This window comes from Neofelis nebulosa, chromosome 10 (genome assembly GCF_028018385.1).
Source record: "Neofelis nebulosa isolate mNeoNeb1 chromosome 10, mNeoNeb1.pri, whole genome shotgun sequence".
NCBI classification, from domain to species: domain Eukaryota; kingdom Metazoa; phylum Chordata; class Mammalia; order Carnivora; family Felidae; genus Neofelis; species Neofelis nebulosa.
In genome coordinates, this window is record NC_080791.1 from 15,157,884 (window position 1) to 15,172,166 (window position 14,283).

General features: G+C 55.7%; 1 protein-coding gene across 1 annotated transcript in view; it reads right to left on the bottom strand.

Annotated features, from left to right (window-relative positions):
• DSCAML1 (DS cell adhesion molecule like 1) overlaps positions 1 to 14,283 on the bottom strand; it is a 351,352-nt gene that overhangs the window by 96,984 nt on the left and 240,085 nt on the right. The window contains exons 4-5 of the mRNA XM_058686854.1: positions 7,966 to 8,112; positions 1,777 to 2,055 (exon numbers count right to left, since the gene is read on the bottom strand). Of these exons, the coding sequence (XP_058542837.1) occupies positions 1,777 to 2,055; positions 7,966 to 8,112 (426 nt within the window). The remainder of the gene's footprint in view (positions 1 to 1,776; positions 2,056 to 7,965; positions 8,113 to 14,283) is intronic.

Below are 14,283 nucleotides of genomic sequence, written 5' to 3' on the forward strand. Positions count from 1 at the left end.
GTGTGTGTGTGTGTGTGTAGCAGGAGGGTGGGGAACAGGGGGGAAGGCATATTGAATGATTTGGCACAATACTTAGGGCAAGGAGTGGGGTATCAGCCCTGGTCCCTCCCCCTGTCTGCCCTGCTGGCTGGGGCACGTTAGCACGTGAGGAGCCCCCGTCCCCTGAAACGGGGCTCTAACCCGAGCATCTGCATCATGCACCGTCACTCCCAGAGTGTTTCCTGAGGCTCCTGCTCTTCCTGCTTCACATGTGTTCACATGTGGGGGGACTTCTTCCCAGCACTGCATGCGGATGATAAATGTACCCCGACTGTCAAGATGCCCTCGTCTATGGGAAGGAGATGGGGTCACATCTGAGCTGAGGACGACAGGAGACCAGACCCGGGAGGCCAGCCCGGCGGGGAGAACATCCGGGGGTCTGCAGACCTGCAGCTCTATGCTCTTGACATGGGTGGGGGTGGGGGTGGGGGTGGGGGTGGGGCGGGAGGGGTGGGGGTGGGGGTGGGGGTGGGGCGGGAGGGCTTCCCTGCTCTCAATCTTTATGACGGAGGGAACTTCTCTGCAGGATGGGAGCTGGATCCTCTCTGGATGGCCTCCTCCCACTGCCCAGGTTGAGTGACCCTCACGATGCCGTTCAGTACAACATTCAGGGCCTCAGGCTGTGTTGTTGCTCTGCAGGAGTGAGATTCCCCAAGGGTCTCCAAATCCCAGGCAACCTACTGCCCACGCCCTTCCTGCAGCCCAGACAGCAGGCAACTCAGAGAGTCGGCCTCTGGATTCCAGGGCTGGAAGGGGCCTCTCCACTTTGCCGACGGGGAGCCCCAGGCCAGGTCACACGAGGCGGGGGGGGGGAGGGGTTCTCTGGCACCGGCCCCTCTGCCCACCTGGGGGCTCAGCAGCAGCAGGGGTCTGCTAAGTCTTTCCACTCTCCCCAGGGGCTCGCTGGACCCCAGGAGGCCCGGGGATCTGGGATGGGGGAAGGAAAAGGCAGGACCAGAGCCGATGCCCCGCTGGTAGGTCCTGGGAAAGTTGCCTTGGTCAGTTATGCCTGTGTCTGATCTGATTGATCAGTGCCCTGCTCAATTATTGCTAAATATTCTGAATATTGTCTCTGATGAGATACATACATCCTGTCTAGTGGATTAACATCAGCACTGTTTAGACTAGTTCAGACACTCCCTTCTCCCAACAGGCCAGGAAGTCCTGTGAGCTCACTACGGTCACTGTCACCCTCATGGTTCCTTCTTACCCTCGTGACCTCAGGAGGCAGGAAGCTCCCGGGATCATTATCCCATTTTGTGGAAGAGGACACTGTGGTGGTGATCACCGTTATGTGATTTGCCCAAAGTCGGTTACCATCTGATAAAGCCAGAACCAGGGGCGCCTGGGTGGCTCAGTCGATTAAGTGTCTGACTTCGGCTCGGGTCATGATCTCATGGCTCGTGAGTTCGAGCCCCATGTCAAGCTCTGTGCTGACAGCTCAGAGCCTGGAGCCTGCTTCTGTGTGTGTCTTTCTCTCAGCACCTCCCTCACCCCCCACTCATGCTCTGTCTGTCTCTCTCAAAAATAAATAAACATTAAAAAAAAAAAAATTAATACCAGAGCTAAAAGCAGACCTTCTGATTTCAAGCCCAGAGTTTTCTGGGATGTGAAACTGTCTTCCCAAACCAGGGGATTATCCCCTGGGGTCGGCCAGAGGCAGGTGCGGTCCCTCCCTGTCACACTGCAGTGTTCTCAAAGGTTACTGGGGCTGGAACAGGGGCTTCCCCCACTCACCAATGACTGTGAGGGTGCCTGTGGCCTCTGCTGAGCCAAAGGTGTTGGTGACCTCACAAATGTAGGTGCCGCTGTCCTCAGTCCGCAGGTCACTGATGGTCAACCCTGTGATGCGTTTGGTCCAGCGGCTGTCGGCCGGGAGGGGGCGGCCGTCCTTGAGCCAGCGGATGGCAGGGATGGGGTAGCCGGAGGCCGTGCAGGGCAGCTCCACGGTGTGACCGGCCCACACTTCCTGGGAATGGAAGCCGTCCAGGATGGTGGGGATCGACTCGGCAGGGTCTGGAAGGCAGAGAGCATCAGTGGCCCTGGCGAGGCCTGAACAGGATGAATTGGGGGTGGGGATGGGGAGGCAAGCCCCCAAACAGGCACCTGCTACCCCCGGATGGCCCGGTGTGGACAAGACCTCCTGATGTCCCCTGGGCCTCGGACTCTGGCCCAAGCTCTCCTACTCGGGCCAGACATAGGTCCTGAGAACCATGACTGGAAGCAGGGGCTTGTGGGGGAAGAGGCTGGGGAGGGCAGACTAGGCTAGAGTGACAGACAGACAGATGGAACAACGGAAACAGCGAGAGGTGCAGAGAAGGAGAGGGTGTGTGTGAGAGCTCCCTTCACAGAAACAGTGCCTGGAGTCTGGCCCAGACCCAGGAGCAGTCATACATACCCTGTGACACGAGAATCAGGACTTCTCGAGTTTGCGATTCTTGTTAAGTCTTGCTCTGGGCCTCAGACTGGACTGGGGGTGCCCTTCAGCGATGCGGGGACAATCTGCCCTGTCCTGTCTCCTCCCACCCGCAATCCTGGCAAACTCAGAGAAGGCCGTGCATTTCCATCTGCACCCAGAAGGATCCAGAAGTTAAGCCTTCTGCAAACTACACCTGCCATCCCAAACGATTCTCTATTTTCCATTCTCATACCAAGAGAAACCAGTGGCTGCCGGACCCGTGGCCCTGAACCGCAGAAGACCCGGGCCCCTGGCTGGCAGGGTTCTGTGTGTGATGCTGTGACATTTCTGAGTGGTGATCTGGCTGCTCACAGCCTCGTCCTTACCCTCAGAGGCCTCCCCGAGTTTTCTGCCTTGGGGGACCTCCTCCTGCTATAAAACCTGCATAGGCTCCCCTCTACCTCCATGATACAACTCACACTTCTTATCTTGAGTTAGGCCTGCTATGATGTGGGGTCCGGTCCCGGCCAGGCCCCTGGCCTAGGCTGCCCTCACCTACCTCCTTGTGGCAGTGGTTTCCCACTGGTGTCCTGCTGTGTCCCCACACTGCCCTCCCCGCCGGATGCCCAGCCTCCCGCTCTGCTCGGCCGACGCCTCTTCATCTTTCACAAACCAGCTTCCATGTCGCCCCTTCTGGATGCCCTCCTCCCCCCGCCACTCTCATTGCGTCCCCATAGACTTTCTCTCTCTTTTATTTTCAAACAACCTTTTCTTGTTGTAATGAAAGGGCGAAAAAATGTAACACACGCACACGGCAAAACTTCAGAAAGTAGAGAGAGGCATGAGGGCATGAGTGTGAGAGGGAGGCTCCCTCGCCCCTGCCCTCAGCCACCTCATCTCCCTCCCCAGAGGCCCCCACTGTTGCCGCTTTGCCCGCGGCCCTTTGCAACAGCGGTTAGCACCGGGCCACGTATCTGTCTTCTGCAGGAGACCGCCAGCATCTTGAGACAGTGGTGATCCATTGTATCTCCCGTGCCTGCAGAGCGCAGGGCCGTGGCCGTTGAACCACGGATGTCGGGAAGAGGATGAATGGGGGCACTCGGGCACAGGGCGGGCCAGTGGGCTGATTTGCCAGCTTGCAGAGTTTTTATAGGCTCGTAGACTAGGAGAGCTGGCTTAGCAGTGTTGGAGACCACAGACAGGGGAGGACCCTGAGACCAGAGAGGCGCGGTGACCTATCCAGGATCACACTGCAGAGCCTAGATCACCGGCCATGGTCTCCCTGACCCTTGCTGAGAAAATGGAGCCGGAGATGGAATCATCTAATACTGACTTTTGCTCCAGAGCGAACGGTGAGAGCGGCAGACGCTCCCCCTGGCCCCTCCTTGACTGATGGCAAATTTCTCCCGTCATCGGCGCATCTCCCTTGGAGAAGTGTTGGGCTAGGAATGCTCTCTGGGGGAAAGACTTTCTCCAAGACTCTCTACTCCCTCCCTACCGTTCGTAGCTCTTCCGAGGGAGCCTGGGCTGAGGATCAGGACAGCGCAGTGCCGGTGCGGGTCACGGATAAACTGTGTGACCGTGGGTGAGTCCTGTTGTGTCCCAGAGCCAAAGAGCTTGGCCGAGCGAAACCACTATGCAGATGTGCCCGGCAATTACTGTTTGGCACCCGCCCTCCCTCCCCACCAGCGTCTGCGGCCTCTTCCCCACACAACCCTGTGGGAACGGTCGGGATAAACAAACCCGGTGCCAGGCAAGAATTACTCAATGTGACACTTAATTGATGCAAAATACACAAATTCCGTGGCACAGCGCAGAATTTACAAGCGGAGGGGCCGACGGGGCGGTGGAGGAAGGGGCGGGGGGAGGGAATTAATCACCGAGTCTCAGGCGTGAAATTAAATTCTGAGGGAAAGAAACCTCTTTCATTACTCCGGAGCCGAAGTAAAATGCTGCGGCGTGTACGGGCGATAGCCCGGGGGGATCGGGCGCTGCCGGGGCTGGTGCGGGGCTGGGGGAGACAGATGGCTGGGCCCCGAGAACTCTCCGGGGGTGTGCCGGGGCTGGAGGGCTGGGGGCGCCCCGGGGAGGCTGCTGGGACCTCCCCCCGGTCGGAGGAGCAGCGCTGCCCTGGAAAGGCACCCCGAACACGGCTTCTGCACCTGACTTCCCACTCCCCGAGCTGAGGCGCCCTGGGCTAGTCCGCCAGCCTCTCTGGTCACTGGTTTCCTCTTTATAAATGCAGATAATGTCTATTCCACGGAGTTAATGCTCGCGGAAGCTCCTGGTAAACGCTAAACAAGCACGTACATGCATAGAATGGTTGTTTCGGGGGTGTGTTATAGGGGGCTCTGGCTACTCTTGTCACTGCCTCCTTCACCTTGGACAATACAGAAAAATGGCCCTCCTCCCCTTCCCCAACACAGGCACTTTGGAAGGGAGGAGGAATACTAACGCAGCAACAAGAGGCCACTGCCAAAACACAGCGCTCCCTGCGGGGCAGAGCCCAGACTAAGCCTTTTCCATCTGGTATCTATTCTTCCCAACAACCCCCAGGGGCGGGGTATGTTTTGTCGCTCCCATTTTACAGATAAGGAAGCTGAGGTTTGAGACGTCCCTTCCCTTCGTTGGGCCAACTTGCACGTGGTGAGGCTAAGCCTAAACCTTGGGCTGGATTCAGAGTCCTTCCTTCCCGCCCTCTGTATCGAGCTCTGCGAGGACTGAGGGGATGGTGGAGGCCCTCGTCCGATGACCATCAGAGACACTCTGCCACGTGGGTCCTTCTGCTCCTTCCTCTCGCCTTAGGGCCTGGGCAGACAGGGGCAGCCGTCCCTTGGGGTGCGCGGGCTCAGACCCCCTCCCCCCCTGCCCCGGTGCCACCTCTCCATCTGCTGACCTGGAGCTTCCGGCTAGAGAGGGGCCGCACCCTTCCCAGCCACCAGCCGGGGAGCCCTCGGGGGTGCGGGCCACTACAGAGTGAACCGTCTCAGGGGCAACCACGGCCAGCCTCTCTCGCTCAGGACTGACGGAGCCCCGCCTCAAGCCGGAGAGGATCTGCGGTGTGTGGGGCCGGAGGCTGAGGCCCCGAGCTCCCCGACGTGCCCCCCTCGCACCCCCTCTGCACCGCCTTGGTCCAGTATCACTTGCGTTTTTGCCGAGACAAGCAGCTTGCAGATGGCCTTGTCACATCACATCACATCAGGGCCGTGTCACCGGCGGGGCCCCTTCCCCTTGGCTCCCTCCGCTTCCTTCCCTCCAGGTCCCTCCTGCTTCTTTCAGATCTGGTTCACTCTTGTCTTCCCCTCCGCCTTTGTCTCTCTGCGTAGGTTTTCTTACGTTTTCTCCCTGTCCCGGGTCTACTCTGTGCCTGCGCCTCTCCCCTCGTCTGGCCGGGGGCCTCCCTATCTTTACTCCCGTGTCTCTTCGTCTCTGGTGCGTCTCTTATTCTCTTCCTACCTCCCCCGCTTCTCCTCACCGCCGGTGGGGAATGGAGACCAGAAGGAGAACGGCTGGCATAACCTCCAGTCTAAAGAGTGTCTTTTTTGAGAGACACCTGCCCACGCCCCCCCAGAAGTGGAGGTGAGATTGGCAGGATGAAGGGGCCAAGTATGTGTGCAGGAGAAAGAAGCCGGCCTGCAGGAGGGGGACGTCTGCACTGTGCCCACGTTTTATGAGAAGCATGCAGATGAGATGCAAAACAGCATGTAGACAAGTCCCCATAATTTGGAAGGGAAGCACTCCAACACATTTGGGAGCTGGGCTGCAGATTCTGAAGTCCAGCCACGAAGATAGGGCCTCTCAGTACAGTCCCCTTGCCTTCCCGCATGACAGTTTCCCCTGGCATTGGTTAATTCCACAAATATTTACTTAGCACCTACTATGTGCCAGGCATAGGCCCAGGTGCTGGAGACACAGGGGAGAATCGGAGAGCCCCACCCCTGCCCTGCTGGCTCCCACTCTCCTGTTCTTGCCTCCAAATGTGCCGGGCAAATGAGAGAGGGATCTGGGCTAGAGTTCATCTGGGACCTCACCAAACCCCAGAAGGTCAGAGTCAGACAGAATCGGAGTGGTCGTCTAGTCAAGCTACTTCTCTGGGGTCCCCGAGAGGTCACGTGATTGGGTGAGCCTAGCCTCCAACACCACTGCTCTATCCGTTCACCCTCCCTCCAAAAGCCACTCCAATCCCACCTCCTCGAACAGCAGAGATGGTCAAATTGCAGGTCACAAACCGCGAGGAACTTGTGAAATCCATTGGGTAAGTTGCAACCAGCATTTAAGTAAATCAAAATTGGACAGCATCGAATAGAAAATATCAGAGTGCATTTAAATGCACATGGTAGGAAATACCAGAGTGCATGGCACAGGTTAGGATAAAAATGTGATCTGTCTGTAGATCACAGTCAAAAGAGTTTGAAAAAGTACAGTTCCAGAAAGGCACTGTTCCTTGAGGGGTACCATGTGTCCTCCTTTACTCTGTGACTGGGGCATGAATGGGGTGTTCAACTGACCCTTCCCATGGGGGTGTCCACACGCTGGATGCAGAGTGTGAGTCCTGGCTTTGCCTCCCACTGGTTAAACAGTTGGGGCAACTCGCTTGGCTTCCCTAAGATCTGGTTTTCTCACCTGTAAAACACATCAGTGTATACCCCACAAGGCTATCACGGTGCCTAAAGGATAGCAGAGGAGTGAGATCTCTGGCATGCAGGGGACTTAATAACCATTAGCTTCCATCCCTCCTAAAAGGTGATGATAATCATTCCTGGGGTGCCTGGGTGGCTCAGTCGGTTAGGTCTCCGACTTCGGCTCATGTCATTATCTCATGGGTTGTGAGCTCAAGCCTCGCATCGGGCTCTGTGCCGAGGGCTCAGAGCCTGGAGCCTGCTTCAGATTCTGTGTCTCTCTCTCTCTCTCTCTCTCTCTGCCTCTCCCTGCTCACCCTCCGTCTCTGTCTCTCAAAAAAAATAAAATAAACATTAAATTTTTTTTAAAGTGATGATCATTCCAGAATAAGAATCCTTTATTTAATTTACAAATAGTTTTGCTTCTGAATTCTATTCTGCCTACTTTTAAGCTATAACAAAAGAGACACATGCACTCATAAATAGGTCAAATAGAATCTTAAAATATATTTAGAGACACGAAGGAAAAAAAACTTCCCCTATCTGATCTAATTGCACCTAATCGTTAACTATGTTTGAATATCAGGTTCTATTTAGGAGCTTCCTGGCAGCAAAGGCAAAAAAGGAAACAGAAGATGGATTCCATTAACCCTCATTATCTGATAAATGACAACACATCAGTTCTTCAGGTGAGCTCGCTTCCTTAGGTACAGACTCTGAAGTTCTTACATGAAGGGCCCTCCACACCAAGCTGGACCACTTCTGCCCCAGGAGGTCCTATGTTTGTGTTCCTTAAGCTCCTTCTCCGAGGCTCCCGACTGCCTAGATACACAGCAGCCTTCCCGGTCCCTGGTGCGGACGTGCCCACCCCAGGGCTGGGCTGGCGCCCGCTGCAACCCCCTCACCTACCTGTCACAGAGAGGCGGGCCCCATTGCTCTGCCGGGTCTCCCCGCTATATTTGTGCTTGGTGATGCAGCGGTAGGTGGAGAGGGCGTCCTCTTTCTGCACGTCAGAGATGTACAGCCCGCCATGGTGAGTAATAAAAAACCTGTTTTCTGGAGACAGAATCAAGATATAATCCATTACTTCCCTTGGCTGGGCACACCACCAGAAGCAACTCAGGCCGGCGGCCGGCCTTTCTCCCAGAACCGTTATTCCTTTCAGTGTTAGATGCTTCAGAGTTTTATAGAAGTATAGTAGGTTTTAGGGTCAGACCGAGACCTGGGTTCCAAACTGACTTGTCCACTTATCAGCTGTGTGATCTCGGAAAACTTACTTAACTTCTCTGAGCCCTATCTGTACAACGGGGTGCAAATAACACCTCGCGGGGTGGATATAAGGATTAAAAATAATAATAAAGTGGCACATAGCAAGTGAGGGTCAGTGTCGCCTAATGAATGTCAGTCCTCATCTCTCCTATGTCTGTGCGAGAGCTTGCAAAGCTCTTTCACGTCCATGGCTCATTTGTCCTTACAACCGTTTGTGCGTCCTCTCCATTTTCAGGTCACACAGCCAGTAAGCAGAGCAGAACTCAGCCTTCTGGTTCCCAGCTCTGTGTACTAAACCAAACACAAGCGTAAATCCCTTTCTCTCGATTTCAATCATATATTCACTCATCAAACAGTTACTGAGGCCAAGCTCTGCCAGTAGCGGGGACATAGAGATCCAGATACACAGTACTAATTCAACACACAGTTCTCGAACGCTCGTTTTGTGCAAGGCGCAGGCGCAGGCACTGTGCTTTGCTTTTCCAGGTCCTACTGCCAGGACTCGGCAGGGAAGCCAGAAGGACAGGCAGTAAGACACCCATTTTGCTGATGGTGACATATGACTCCACTTAGAGATGGAATGGGTTTGCAAGGTCCTGGGGCAGACCTTGAATTTGAGCTAGTGAGCGCTGATTTTAAAAGGGGAGAATGTGGACTTGACAGTTGGGGAGGGGCTTGCAATCAGCTTCAGACTCCCCTAAGCTCATGGCAGGGCCCTCCCACCCAAGAGCCAGCCAAACTGGGATTGAGGAGCTAAGTTTGGGTCCCTCTGCCTGCTCCCTGGGGGCTAGGCTGCTTCCTCCCGCAGGCATGGAAGATGCTAGGTGGCCATTTCCACCAGGAGTGGGCACTGGAATCAAGACAGTGACAGTGACTTGAAAAAGAAGCTGCAGGGGAGAACAGGAGGGCCTTCTAACATCAGAATGCCAGGCGTTCATAAGGAAACATCCGGGGTAGCCTGTGCCCTTCAAATCCTATTATTTGGAAGTCTGCTTCCTCCCACCTGGGGGCTGAGTGACACCCCCCTCCCCCTCAACCCCTGATAAGAGCTCTGATACTGGCTCACTCTCCTATTAGAAATATTCTGGGTGGCTCAGTTGGTTGAGCATCCGACTTGGGCTCAGGTCATGATCTCGCGGTTTGTGAGTTTGAGCCCCGCGTCGGGCTCACTGCTGTCAGCGCAGAGCCTGCTTTGGATCCTCTGTCCCCCTGGCTGTGCCCCTCTGCTTGTGCTCTCCCCAAAATACATACATATATATTTTTTTTAAAAAAGGAAGATTCCGTGACGCCCCACCCACCAAGCACAAGCCTCAGTACCGGGGGACGGGGATCTCACCGGTGACACTTTGCGACAAGGCACGTTGTGTGTAGGGCTGAGAAGCTTCAAGTGTCTACCACAGCTTTGACAAGGTTCTCCAGCCTTCCTCGGAGGATCTGTGGCTTCAGCAGCCCCTCCCAAAGTGGAGAGCTCTGACTTTTAGAGAGATCTTCCTGGGTCACAGTTGGTCTCCTCGAGGCTCCCTCCATGGGTCCTGGTTCTACTCATGAGAGCCCCACAGAGCTATCCTGAGCCCGGGTCACTGCCACACTGCCACACACACTGGAAGGGAGCTGTCGTGCCCTTCAATGTTTCTGCAGCCTAAGCAGCATAGGGGTTTGTGTTTTAGTATTTATTTAATATGGTTTCAAATAACTTCGTCAATCTGGGCGATCTCTTGTTTCTTAATAAACTTTGGTTTATCTGCACATCTCCTAATCTTCCCGCTCTCCCATACACCTTTGTATAGGACTAGACCTACTATGTGCCACCACTTGGCCAAGTGGCCGGGACCTAGCAACTGGCTTCGCGTGACCAGCGCAGGAGAGGGCTGGGGCCAACCCCCCCCAGCCCAACATGGCTTCCTTTCTACAGGGGACAGAGCGGGAGTAGAAGGCAGCCCCATCACCCCATGGTCTCACACTTGACTGGCACTCAGCCAGCGCCCTGGTCTTGTGTCTGTGAACCGCTATGAGGACACCTGCCGTCTCTCCACCCTCGGACACCTGGCTGTTGTGGGCCCACACCTGGGACGTCACATGGTTCCCCCCGGTGAGTGACATGTTGCTGGGACCCCCCCCCGCCCCCCCCCCGCCCCCCCCCCCCCCGCCCCGGGTGCATGCTTGGCCGTGTGGCAGGATGCCAGTCCTCTGGACCCCCGCCGTGCCCCTCCGGCACATGGACCACACCTCGCAGACCCCCGCTCAGTGCTGTGGGTAAGAGGCGTGGAGGAAAGTGGGAGGGAGCCCAGCCCTGCTGCCGACAGTCGGAAAGGACCCGGGGGAAGCACAGAGAAAGCCTGGCTTCCCCGCCAGACTCTGAACGTGCCGTTTTGTCTCCATGTTGTGACATCCCAAAGTCAAATGCGGAAGCTCTCCCGTGATTTATTATGTAACTGGGACTGGATTGCAGAAGTATGGGAGGGTGCTGCTGATCAGAAGTACCCGGCCGGGGGCGTGGTGGCGGGGTGAGGAAAAACAGGAAGGACCCCCGATCCGGCACCAGCAGCTTGGCCCCCGTGATCTCGCAGCTCCCCGCACCCCAGGACGACGGTGCATTTGGTCCTACTGGAATTCGAAGCTGGGAAGGGGTGCTGCGGTGATGTGGTGGGGAGCTGGGGTTTCTATAGCAACAAGCAGCTGCTGCATCTGATGTTTCACATCCTTCATTGTCCTCATTTCCCCCCTCCCTTCCCCCCTTCTTGTGCATATTTAATTGCAGTAACGTTTCTAGACACAGCATATCGTTCCTCCTGAAACAAAGGCGGGCCGGCCGCAGCCAGGGGAATGCACAGTGCTGGAGAGAGGGGACGGAGAAATCAGGGTATTATGTTAATCCCCCCTGGGGGGGGGGGCTTGTGCAACATCAGTTCTGCATGTTTGATGAGAATCAGATGACGGGCCCTGCTGGGGAAGGGAAGCAGCAAGAGGCCTGTGGAGTGAGCGGCAGGCGGCGTTGGGCGGGGGAGGCACAGCCAGCTGGTGGGGGGTTCAGAGGGGCCAGGGCCCCACAAAACGGCTGGCCTCTAAGGCTGGCTCTCCGATGGGGTGCCCTGGCAGTCGGGCAGCCTCCACCCTGCACTCCAAGTGGGACCAGCCATCCCTGGAATGGGTAGAGGGGCAACTATCCTCTACCCTGGCCCCTTCCGCCAGCGGGTAGGCTGGGTCCGGCCGGAGGAAGGACAGAGTGGCAGCCGTGACCACTGGGTCCAGCTTGCATCCCGAGGCCACGTGGGAATGCGTGTCTGGGTCATGTTTGGTCGACACCAAGATGGGGAGGTACGAATGGCATTTCATGGTCAGGGGCCAGCAATGCTGGATATCTTGGGTAATAAATACTGTCTGACCTCAAATGCCAGTAGTGTCAGCATGGGTTTATGCTGCAAGATCACTTTCCCTTAGGTGCCAAGCTTGGGACATGAGACCGTGTGCAGGGGCGCCCCGGGGGGCTCAGTCGGTTCAGCATCCGACTCACGATTTCAGCTCAGGTCACGATCTCGCGGTCGTGGGGTCGAGCCCGGCATCGGGCTCTGTGCTGATAGCCAGGAGCCTCCTTGGAATTCTCTGTCTCCCTCTCTCACTGCCCCTCCCCTGCTCGTGCTCCGTCTCTGTCTCTCAAACTAAATAATTAAGCGTTAAAAAAAAAAAAAGGACTGTGTTTAAACGTGGACTCTGCCATTGATGCTGCTTGTGTGTCACATGTCACAGGCCGTGGCTCATCTGTGAACGGGGCCATGACCAGGAAAGTGCTGCATGTGGTTAAGGAAACCTTTCTTTTTAAAAAAAAATTTTTTAATGTTTATTTATTTTTGAAGGAGAGCGAGACAGAGCATGAGTCGGGGAGGGGCAGAGAGAGAGGGAGACGCAGAATCCGAAGCAGCCTCCGGGCTCCGAGCTGTTGGCACACAGCCCGATGCGGGGCTCGAACTCGTCGACCAAAGATCATGACCTGAGCCGAAGTTGGACGCCCAACCGACTGAGCCATCCAGGCACCCCTCTGCTTTTTACTATTACTAAAAATACTCCACCTGCTTCACCATCCTTCTTCCAGGTGATCTGGAGCAGACCTGTCCTTTTTTTAAAGCTGCATATTTACCAAGTACCTAATACCTGTCAGGGCAAGGATTTTATACACATTATCTTATTCAATCCCCACAACCCTTTGCAATGGATACTGTTATTTTTACTAACCAAAGCACAGAGAGGTTAAATAACCCACCCACGGTCACACAGCTAATAAGTGGCAGAGCCCAGATCGTTAGTCTACTTCTTACACTCTTCCAAATCTCGGTGTCGACTGAGTCTTCTAGAATAGCAGCACCTCTCATAGGAACATATGGTCAGCCAGCCTCTGCTTGGCCGCTTCTGTCAGTGGGGTGGTCACTACCTTACAAAGGAACGCTCGTCCGTTCGGTTCAGTTTGGCTTGATTTATCAAGTCTTTCTGGGGCACCCCTCAGTCCTGGACTGGGCTCCCTGGAGAGGTCTTGGACCTAGTCTCTGCTCTTTGGGATTCCACAGTTAGAAGACAATGTCCTACCACCAGGAAGGGGCCCGTTTGGGGGCTGCTGAAGGGCGGGGAGGGGATTCAACGGAGGCCATCGGCGAGAAGAGGAAGATTAAGACGGGCCAAGCTAGCTGGTGTGGTTGGCCGAGCCCGGGACTGGACTTCGGAGACTGGATTGGAGTCCGGGCTCTGCCACTAATGATGGGGTGTGTACTGGGGTGAAGAGTATCTACCCCATCCCCCCTCCCCCCTCCCCCGCCAAATTAATGTCTACTCAGAGCTTGCGAATGGGACCTTATTGGAAATAAGATCTTGGCCAACACAATCAAGTTAAGGTGAGGTCATACTGGATGAGCGTGGGCCCCGAATCCAGTGTGTTCTTCTAGGAACAGGGAAACTTGAACACAGGCACACGAACACGGGGAGAAGGCCATGGGAAGACAGAGGCAGAGATTGGAGCGATGCGTCTGTAAGCCAACAGACGCAGGCATTGCCAGCAACCCCAGAAGCTAGGCAAGAGTCGAGGAAGACCCTCCTCCAGAGCCTGAGGAGGGAGCAGGTTCCGCCCACACCCTGATTCGGGACTTCTGGCCTCCAGGACTGTGAGGCAGTAAATCTCCCTGGGTTAAGCCGTCTGGTTGTTGCAATTTGCTACGGGAGCCCCGGGCAACCGACACAGGGTGACCTGAGGGGAGTCCGGTCAGCTCCCAGGCCCTCAGGTGTCCCGTCTGCAAAAAGAGGAAGAAGGTGGATCCGGTGTGTGTCTTTAAGCATGCCTATACGTTAGAATCATCTAAGGAGCTTTTAAATTAAACTCAGAATCTCTGGGCGTGTGGCCTGGAAACCGGTATCCAAAAAAAAAAAAAAAAAGCTTTTCGGGTCATGTAATGTGCAGCCAGGGCACAGAACCACTGGGTGAGATAAACAACTCCTGGGGCCCCTTTGCTCTGACAACTGATGTCTCTATGATGGCACCAAACTTTGGAGTCTCGCTTCTCCTTCAGGAAAAACGACTTAATAAACGGGACTTGTGTCCCAGAGCTGTTGGGAGAGTCAGACGAAATACAGCATGCGAGGGTCCCCAGCACGAACGGCCCCACCTCAAGGACGTGAGGGGCTCTCAGTCCCCGGGGCCAGGCTTCCTGCAGATTTCCCCCCTGCCTTCTTCCCCAGGAGCTTGGGAATAAAGGGGACCCTCCTCTGCAATTCGGAGGCCCCGCACACAGGTGCTAAGGGAGCCAACGGCATCTTCTCTGTCTTTTTCTAAAAGGTCAGAGAGCCGGGCCTCCGAGACTCCCGAGAGCTGCAGGAGCCTCGCACAGAGGATGATAGAAACCTCGGGGCTCCTGGTGGCTCCAGAGGGCTGTGAGGGGGAACAGCTGCCCTCTGCAGACGTGCGGCCTCTCTCTGCTCTCA